Genomic DNA, 10,479 nt, shown 5'->3' with positions numbered 1-10,479 from the left:
CTGTAGATGGTTCGTTCATACTTTATACTTCATACTTATAATCATCATCACCATCATCCAGTGTTGTAATTAGTATACGGTAGTATTACTGTGGCTGATATTAGGAGTATAATACGTACGCTAGTACGTATAATAGCCAATGATATTCATATCTGTATGTATTGTATGAAAGGATTATACTGAAGATATATTGAAATACGGGAATATTATATATTTTTATTAGAATATTGTATGTTTCTATGGAATATTATATATTTTAAATGAGTTTAAGTCTAATAAGGAAAAAGATGGTTGAAAATATGTGAATTTCAAGTATAAATATGTAAATTCCCGCATTTCAGTATATTGTTAGTGATATTCAATATTGTTAATATATCGAATACTTTCAGTGATATAGAATTCAATAATAATTACTGAAATATTTTTACAAATATTAATATATATCACTAAAGTGGGGTGTAATTGAAATACGGAAAATACTAATTACAATACTGCCATCATCATTGTTCAAAGCCCAGGTAATCTATACCTCATCCATATAAAGAAACACGAAAAATGTATGATAGTATCTCTTCTCTCTATTCTATCCATCCTCTGGTTGTTTGTTTTTCGTTTTGTTATTTTGCTTTCACGTAAAATTCCTCGTTACGACATTCTCGTATCATCTCATCTCATTTCTCCTCTGTATACCTCCTGAGTCCTGACTACATACCCCCCAAGTTCTTGGGATATTTCATTATACTATACTATACTATGATAATCCATCTCATCGCATTCGTGCCTAAATACATACATCTCTCCTAGGTATAAATTTCCTCTACTTTTACTTTTAATTCTCTTACTTCAAAGGTTACATTCGGAATTTCGAAACTCATACAACATGTCTACCTAGCTACCTACATACATATATTCCAGAAGTTATAGACTCTAGAATCCGAGTTATTCTTTCTCTTTATCTTACAATTTATCACTTTACAATCTAAATAAACATAACAGTTCCCAATCCATTCCCATTTGAGTTCGATTCGGAGAAAACGAAGGAAGATATGGAGGTGATACGTGGTATACTAGGATTCTATGTATATATTATAAGGGAATGAGAAAGAGATGAATCAAGGAGATGGGGAGATGGGAATGAGAGATCCATTGTACTGTACTGGTCTGTATAAATTCATATCATAGTAACCAACATATTACACGATAAATAAAAGTTGGACTATTGAGATATCTAGGGACTATGATGGTAGCAGATGAGAGTAGGAGGTGGGCTTCAGAAATAGTAAGTACAATGTATTGATTGCGTTAAGAGGGCCTAGGAGACGAATGAGAACTAGATATCTACGGGGCGGAGAGATTCATGAGGTGTATGAAACAGAGTTGTCTGGAGGGAAATTGAAGTGTTTTTATGATTTTTGAGGAAATTTGGAAAGAAGTGAAGTAGTTTGAGATGTGTGAGGAGATACTAGACGAGAGTGGAGGAGAGGGGGAGTAGAGAGAATATAAAAGAGATGGAAGAGATCGTAATGAATGGGTGCCAGGCATCATTAGCCACTGATACTCCTTCGTATTAGAGAGTATGGAGATTGTGTGGTGTATGATAATGAAGTAAGAATTATACATGAAATTTGAGAATATTTACTCTACTACTGTCGGTTTCTTTAGGCTTGATATGTTAGAATTGCTGTTACATGTGTAGAGGTGTTCAGAAGTGGATTCTTTTAGTATCCAGAAAGTTGTTAGCAATGAAATTCAAGATGTTTGAAAGATGTAGGAGGAAAAGGAAAGGTAGAGGGGAAATCCACCAAAATGATTGTTTGAAAGTGGTTGAGTTTGTTCTTCTTTGGAAACATGCCATCTTGTATGGATATTTACAGCTCTGTTGGATGGTGACGGTGATATTGTAGATATAATGAGTTGTATAGATCGAATTACAAGCTTTTTGTGCTTTATAAGAATAGAGAGTGAAGTCAAGAGTTGAGAGGTAAAAGGGAAAAAGTGTAGTAATAATTGTGTAGATATTCGTTGATATGGGTAATTATGATACGCTGAAACTACAATTTGACTTTTGACAAACGACTAAAGTACATCTCATATTATTTTATGTCATCCCCTCACCTTGATCTTATTTATTTATGAAATTCCATGGTTTTGGGATGGCACTGAAATAGAGATTCTAATGACTATGTTTCTTCGTTCAATTTCACTGGATTCCTTTTACTTATTCAGTACACCTTTGAACACCTCTATTTCTATTTCCATTTCCATTTCCATATTGGCCTTAACACAGTGTACAGCAAATATTTGGCCTATTAAAAAAGCAAAAAACATTCGCCGTTATGACTTGAATGAAGTATCGCTTTACTTGCTCAGCTAAATATTATACAGAGGTAAGTACGCAGTTTCATGAGCTGCAACATACTTCCTCAAAGTAGCTTGAAGATGTGAATTCCATCACGTTCACTGTGACCACACTCAACGAAAAACAAAATCGCAGCAAAACCAACTTCTGGAATTATATTTGTTAGATTACCGTATCTCGGTTGCTTCATCAATGTTCAAGTCGATTACCCAAGATAATGAGAACAGAGAAATTTTCCAGCTTTCCACTCATCGAGTACTTCATTCCAACGTATCGGAGCCACAGCATTGTAGTTGAAGGCGAAGCACTTCTTGCTCACCAAATGATAATGAATTGACTGCACTAGGTATCATTGCTGTCGCTATTAACCTTAGGTTATGTAGAGTTGAGAACCGTGGATCATAAATCACTAGCTAGTACCGTGAATTAAATCTATGTCAGTTCTTTCGACGACAATGTAGGGTTCTCTAGAGGCTTCGGGAAAATGATGGGAAATCCGAGGATTAAAGATAGCAAAGCCAATAAAAGACGGGAGCTGGTACCCATTTCACAATATCTTGTAGATTGGAAAATAAACTTCGAGACAGATAATGAAAATACTGGAAACAGCATGATTGCCACTCTTCATGGAAAGTAGTAGCAGAAATCAAAACGAATCTCTTTCTTGAACAACCTGTAAAAGATGTCTTCATAAGCATATAAGGTATATCTCAGCTTAATATCGGAAAACATCTCTAATGATTGATACCACTTGATATTTTCTTGATTTGAATCCCCAGCTTAATTTCATCGTTCTATCTCATTCCGTATCTCCAATACTCATCCGCATGTTTAATTCTTCAATTAATTCTGTGATGGGTTATCAGGTTGCAAATCATCACCATGATGATGAAACATTCCACAGCCCCTGCATTTGTTGTTCTTTCCTGTAAAAGGTTGCAATGTAACCCTTCTACTCGTATTTTGGACTGATAGTTGTGAAGGATTCCTACTTCATGGAAGATGTTTATGTTGTACCGTGTAAATGCATCACCTTTTTTGATAGACAGGATTCCCCTGTTTTCTCTTCTTCCCTTCAGCTTCACTAAAAGCTTCGAGAATTGTTTATCCTCCGATCCGTTTGGTGCACTGTTCCTGATCCTGATCCTGATCCTGTTCCTGTTCTCCTCTTCCCCTTCTCCTCTTCCAAGCTCTATTGCCCCACCTGGTGCTAAGATAACTAACTGATAACCTGCATCTTGTTCGCTTCTAGCGGGTAGATCCAGGGCTTTTCAGGGAAGTCCTATCATGTTACACGTGATGGCTAGAAATGAGGGACATGTTGAGGGAAAATCAAAATGGTCTGAATGAGAATGAGAAGGAGAAGGAAAAAGAGAAGAGAAGAGGAAGCAAGAAAGACTATATATAAGTTTGATATTAAAAGTTAACAATAATCATTTGAACATAATTTCAACTTCATAAATTTACCCGGAATAAATTACAAACGTATATCAATATAAATATTAACAACAAATATCATTTTGAGCCTTGATAGAATTGAGAAGGTCTCCTTCCGCTTAGCGGGCTTCGTGGTCGGTCCCAGACCATAACACCACACCTCTCCCAGCACATCTTCCTTCCTTTCCTCTCCCACAAAACAACAACAATCCGTAAATCTTTCATATTTGATCCATCAGATCTATAGATTAACGCGACGAAAACCTCTCCATACACTATCAAATCCATTACATTCAAACAAAGTAAGTAACTATCCGATATCTATGCCCATTTTGCATCGCATATTGCATTGTTGACGCGCCTCCCATTCATCTTGCGCCAATCTATGTGATTCTTCCACACCATACAATCCTACTAACTAATGCTCATAGGAAGCAATGCCTAGTGTAACTAGAACCTCTACTGGTGAGTTACTTCTTATATTCCTTTCCCAGATCCCATTCTTCAGCTATTGAAATATACGTTCGCAAAATCGCGTAAACACGGAGCTTCACTAACTCGATATATTAGGCAAAATCCCAGCCAAGCCTGCCCCAGCACCTGTCGTAGCTCCTAAGCCAAAGAATGCCACACCAAAGGCCGCACCAAAGGCAAACACTGGAAAGAAGGTTGCTCCAACCAACGGCTCTAAGCCAATAGGCGTTATTAAGAAATCCGCTGTCTCTAAGAAACCCGCTGCCCCAAAGAAGAAGCCCGCAGCTATTGCCCAGGTACGTTAGATATTGCTGTATCTAAGACTAGATATTGATTATTCTATAGCCTGAAGCTGCTGTAGAGGAACCCGAAAAGGTTGCCGAGAAGGCCGCAGAGATCGTTGAGGAAAAAGTCGAGGAGGCTACTGCCGAGAAGCCAGCTGCTGAGAAGCCGGCGCCAAAGAAGAAGGTATGTTATATTTCTAGTTTCATATACTTTGATCTTCACCCCAACTCGTTTTATATCCTCACTTAGTTAACATATCCTTCTTTCCCAGGCCACTCCCGCACCAAAGAAGCCTGCCACCAAGGTTTCTAAGAAACCCGCCGCCAAAGCCTAAGCAAAAACACCTCTATCAAAATGAATCGCTCTCCAGGAACACAGATGGAGGTGTCTCTTTCAAGAGCCTTTATGATATAACAACCCTTTGGATTGAACACACAATCACTCCTTCTAATTGATACCCAGTATCTTTGTTCTGAGCGAGCGTTACTTTGGAGTGTATATGAATGTGCCCTGGCGTTTCTCAGGCGTTTTCTAGTTTTTGGGTCGAAGGTGGTAATGCTATGTTCAATGTTATGACTTGTGGATCTTTTTGAGGACTGTATCTAGATAGTATCTATGAATGCGTATTTGGGAATAGGGGAGTGCTTTTTCTTTACCTTTACTTTTGGAAGGAGAATTGTGATGAGGGAGATTTTGGAAAGACGAAACAGCTTTTTAAATGAACAGACGACGGATCTAAAGAAATTGCAAATGATTTATAACGAACGATTTGAATGCTAGCAGTTGTTTTTGTTTTGAATTCTTGTGATACCGTACTTTAAGTTAAAGACCAGCGTCAACAACTTCATTGATAGGAGTCTACATTCAGCTAATAGCGTCCAGCATAGCATATCTTGTTTGCTGCCTCTTCTAAGCCTCTTCTATTTTCTTCCCGCCAATTTATTTTCCATTAATTTGTCTTCTGAATTTATATGTCCCTATCTAGCATGTTCCATTCCCACTTGCTAGCTCAAGATTTCTTGTCATCAGTAACGTAACCAGTACCAAGGACCTATTGCTAAGAGATACAAAAATCACCATGATATGTCCTTTGATTTCCTCTTCTTTCCCTTAAGCCGTTTTCCCTCTAGCCCCTTCTTCTTTCCAGCTTTGCTCTTCAACCCCTTGATACTTTATAACAAGTCTGAAATGCCGAGTCTACTCGCTTTGGATATCTGACAATCATCGTCTCCTGTATACTCGAGAGGTTCGTCTGCATTTTCGCGCTCATACAGATGGTCTCCGTACAAATTCCCTCCCTATCTGCTTCGACTCTATCGCCTCAAATTTCTCAAACGTCTGGTATTTTTCTTTGACTTTCTCTCCCTCGCTCCCTATAACGTCGTGTCATTTGCTTGTTTGTCTTTCCGAAATGTCGTTGGGGTATAGCCCTAGTATCTTCTTATTTTCATTCTGGCATCATTGTCCTGATGCACTATTTGAATCTACAGTTTCGAGATAAATGGCGAAATAGCAGATCTCCTGGCGGCTTTCGAGGGGGTGAAGAAATAGGGGGAGGGATAGTTGGGTAATGCATGTATTGGATGGATATGGTATATATGATAAGCAGCATGTGGGAGAAGTAGATGGAGAATGGGAGGTGTTAGGAAACTAGAAATGTGATGGATAGATCAAGCAGGAGACGGAGTGCGATGTGCGAAGTGTTGTGAATAGATATTTCAGATGTTTTAGGGACGGTGGTTGAGGAGCGGAGTAGATTGTCTGATTCGAGATGCGAGGATTAGGATGAGCGTGATGGATTGTGGGGAGAAAACTGATAATGGACACCGAGTTTCTTTCCCCTCATCCTTAGTTTCTCATCTCCTCGAGTGAGTAGATAGATTAGCTAGATATCTATGGTCAACTGTCATACCTTTGACTTTAACTTTACCAGTCGGCTGATTAGAACTTGGGATTTGTCTCTCATACATTCTACGTACCTATCTAACATTGTGAATCATGAGTAGCTTGTTATTTCTTTCTCGTCATGGAAGATTTTTTGATGCGGGGATATGATGTATTTGGAATTTGATATGGGAAGGTAATCAAGGAATGTTGGAACTAGGATATGTCTATGAAGGTTGGATCTGCAAATTAGATGGAATAGAGTGGATATGCATGAAGATTTGAATGTGTGTAGAAGGAGAAGGTTTATTTAGTGGTAGCTTAGGTACTTACAAATAGGGTTTTACATGGGTTTCATCGTACGATATGTAGATATATAGGTATCTTTAAGCAGGTGGGTAGTCTATTGCTTCTCCTTCAAAACGAACCACGCCAAACTGGAAGATCTATCTTATCTTTCTTGTCTTATCTACAAAGCATACATACATACATACATACATACATACATACATACATACATACATACATATCAAACTTCCAATATCATGCATGTATGTTCTCAAATCGATATTGATTACCTACCCATCACATGCATTCCCAGCATGCCCTCTCAAATTTAAACCTACACATTCCCCCTCATCCCCTGCAAAAAAATCCCACCTGTCCTGATAATTAACAAGAATCCGCAATAACAGCACCCTTCCTTCTACTCTTCTCTTGTTCTCACTTACTCTCATATACTAAATTAAAGTCTCCTTCATTCCCTCCTATCCCACCATCATAAGATATTCTATCCCAAGATTCCAATTCCACGATTCCAATCCCAATTCCACATAAACCTCTCGAGTCTCACATTTGAGAAGAGTATATTCTAGCTTAGCATAGCATAGCTAAGAAAGCCTTTCTTACAGTTAAAGCCATACATAGGTATGTGAACAACAGGATTCCAAATTCGTTGCGAGTTAGATGACTTCGTATATCTTATATCTCGTTTTTTCCTCATTTCTTCTCATCTCATCTCAGGAGTGAAATATAAATGTACATGTAAATATAAATATAAATATAAATCTGAATCTCGAGACTAGATCTTGGGATTATTGTTACAGATTGGTTTCTATGTGTGTAGATGGGAGGTTTAGATCAAGGGGATGAGACAGGGAATTTGTAGATATTCATTGTAGTTTATGTGATATGGTATGATTAATGTGAGATTTGATTCGGGTAGGTATGATATGGTACGATATAACGAGGTCAGAGCAAGGGGTTGGAGATAGTATTGTGAGATTGGTTTTATGGAATTCAGAGTGTTGGTTTACAAAAGGTACATATATATCTATATCGAGCCTGATAGGTTTCTCTCCCAAATACTCCAAAGCAAGATAACGTAGCTTGGCATATGCAAAGCTAAACACCCACACCACTAGCTAGTCAATACATAATACAGTAGATAACCATCCCAATACTTTTCCGCACCCAATTCATCACATCCATCAACCTACCTCCTCCCCAAATCCACACCCCCAACTCTCACCAACTGCTCTTCTCCCTCCTCCTCACCACCCTCGGATCCCACGCCAAAAAATCCACCAACACTCTTCCCAACAACCTCCTTCCAAAATCCCTCCACAACCGCCTTACACTCCTCTCCACTCTGACCAAAATCTGGAAACGCGTTAACCTCCAATAACCAAACCACTCCATCCGCATCCACCAAGAAATCAAGTCCAAACGCTTCAAACGCATTTGGCAATGGTTGGAAATGGATACTCATTTCCTTAGCGGCTGCAACGAAAATCTCTGCTGTTAATTTAGATATTTGGGTCTGTATTTTCTCATGTAGAGAGGCGGGGAAAGGGAGAGAAGAAAGAAGATGCACGGCATTTTTCTTTGAGTCCGAGGTTTGTATACAGGTGTTTGTAAGATGCGGGTTGAGATCTATTTCGCCCGAGGAGGAAGAGGATGAAGACCAGGGAGGAACGTATGCTGAGCTAGCGAAGAGGGCTAACATGGATTTATACACGTAAATATCCAGTGCTCCAGAAGCGAGAACATATGTTCTGATATGGAATTTAGTGTTTTTAGGAGCTGTTGTATCAGCATCTGGGGCGAGGAGGAGCGGTGGATGGATATATGGTTGTGCGAGGAAATGACGAAGGTGGGATGTCTGGATATAGTCTTTCTCTTCATCGTCATGATTTTCAATTTCTTCGTCCTCTTCGTCGGAATCAGGTGCGTCCTCTTCCCATCCTTCGAAGATGGCAAGGAGTTCTTCGTAAGAGGAAAACAACCTAATGCCCTGCCCTCTATCACTCATTCCTGGTTTCAATATCCACCATTCTCTATCTGAGGCGTTACCTCCGTCTTCATCAACTTTTTCGTTTCGTGCAAAGCTTTCCTTTAAGTCCCAACATTCTACCACTGCATCATCTAAGAACTCGGCGTAGTCGACCTCGAAATGCTCTGCGCGCTTGATGTTTGTTTTGAGAATAGAGTCAGGGTTTTTAACACACCATATATGGGATGTTTCACTCAAATAGTGTTTACGAATGAGGGCTTTGCGGATAACATAGGCGTTTGTAAGGGAGGTTGTAGGCTTCGATGTTATTTCATCAAAAGGGATGGTTTCGTATGATGAAATATGGAGGTATGGTGATTCTGGAGTTGGGAGGTCAGAGGGAGAAGAGAGAAGTGTATATGAAGATTGAGGGAGTTGCCTCAGAGCCGAAAGGATTAGCGGTTGGACATAGGAATCCTCATAATCGATATAGGCGTAGAAATGACATTGTTTTGACTTGGGTTCTTGAAGGGAGAGATCCGATATTGATGGTATTGGGTCTGAGGATGGTCTGGCGAAAGGATTGGTCAGAGGTGCTTGATTACGTTGGTACGTTTAAAATGAGTGGAAAGGAACTTGTATTGGTCTAACAATATCTAACGCTCTATTGGTATGCCAGTAATAACTCACAACTTTAACTCTCCCTGTGTCGCCGCAGTAGCATGCATGAAATTTGCCTTTAATGGAGTGACACTATAGTAATGTTAGTCTCAGGAGAAGTCTTTATTTCAAATATAACATACCTTGTGTAACCTTCGTTAACAGCCCAGCCATCGTTACCAGGTTCAGATTCTTCTACACTCTTGTAGACGTCTGTGAACCTTGGTGCCCATTTGAAATGTTTATGTGTGTGTCCGACAGCCTTCTTCCCCTCTCCACCCCCCTCTCCCTGCTGCCCTTCCTTCTCTCTGATCTTTTCTTCTTCCTCATCGGCATCCGCATCGTTTCCGTCTACCTCCTCAAAGCAACTTCCTTCTCCCCAGTAGTTCTGCAACATAGTTGTCCACAAAATCTTGTTCTTCTCTACTCCCTCCACCAACGGAACATTGACCGTATACAAATCCACTCCCTCACCCCAATTGTTATACAAATACTCGATAATCTTCACTCCAACTCTACTTGCGCCTGCAATAATTTCTGGATCATGATTTCTGGTAAAAAATGCAAAGCTCAACGCAATGGCCTTTCTCTTACAAATCGCCGCCTCCATCGCCCCTCCAACAGTTCCACTACTCAAACTGAAGACCGCCGTACTATTTCGTCCATAGTTTGGCCCACTAACAACCAAATCGACTGGTCCTCTATCTTTAAAATAATGATAAAGACCAATTTGTACGCACGATGCAGGTGTGCCATCTACCAATACCCATTCTTCCTTATTGTCGCTCGAGGGACGAGCATGTGTTGTACCGTCATCTTCGTGAAGGGTACCGGGTCTGAAGTATGTGGGTTTGACGGTTTGACCGACCATGTGCGCTTTACCTATCCATGAACGTTGGGTATGGGGAAGGACGACGGAGACTATGTGGCCAGCGGCTTGGAGAGTTTGGACAAGGGAGTGGACATAGGGAGAGGATTTGTTGGAGGGAGGTCCATCATCATTTACTACCTATTATGAATTGTTAATTAGAATATCGATATTTGATACAATATGAACTTTCACTTACGAGAATATGCATCTTGAATGTGGTTGTCTGAAAAGTTG

The 10,479-nt window shown here is 39.7% G+C and overlaps 2 protein-coding genes across 2 annotated transcripts; one reads left to right on the top strand and one right to left on the bottom strand.

The window, feature by feature from the left end:
• Positions 1-4,233: 4,233 nt before the first annotated feature.
• Positions 4,234-5,341, top strand: EAE97_002540 (uncharacterized protein; the record flags this gene model as incomplete). The annotated part of the gene is made up of 4 exons (XM_038873051.1): positions 4,234-4,261; positions 4,367-4,566; positions 4,616-4,738; positions 4,827-5,341. 4 exons carry the CDS (start codon positions 4,234-4,236, stop codon positions 4,887-4,889), a joined length of 414 nt encoding a protein of 137 aa, XP_038736257.1. The 3' UTR covers positions 4,890-5,341.
• Positions 5,342-7,934: 2,593 nt separating this feature from the next.
• EAE97_002539 (uncharacterized protein) lies at positions 7,935-10,453 on the bottom strand (the record flags this gene model as incomplete). Its single annotated transcript, XM_038873050.1, has 4 exons — positions 7,935-9,285; positions 9,405-9,467; positions 9,518-10,383; positions 10,442-10,453. 4 exons carry the CDS (start codon positions 10,451-10,453, stop codon positions 7,935-7,937), a joined length of 2,292 nt encoding a protein of 763 aa, XP_038736256.1.
• Between the last annotated feature and the right edge of the window lie 26 nt (positions 10,454-10,479).

This window comes from Botrytis byssoidea (assembly GCF_014898295.1).
Source record: "Botrytis byssoidea strain MUCL 94 chromosome Unknown BBYS_004, whole genome shotgun sequence".
Classification (NCBI taxonomy): Eukaryota; Fungi; Ascomycota; class Leotiomycetes; order Helotiales; family Sclerotiniaceae; genus Botrytis; species Botrytis byssoidea.
This window is presented reverse-complemented; position numbering and strand designations above follow the sequence as displayed.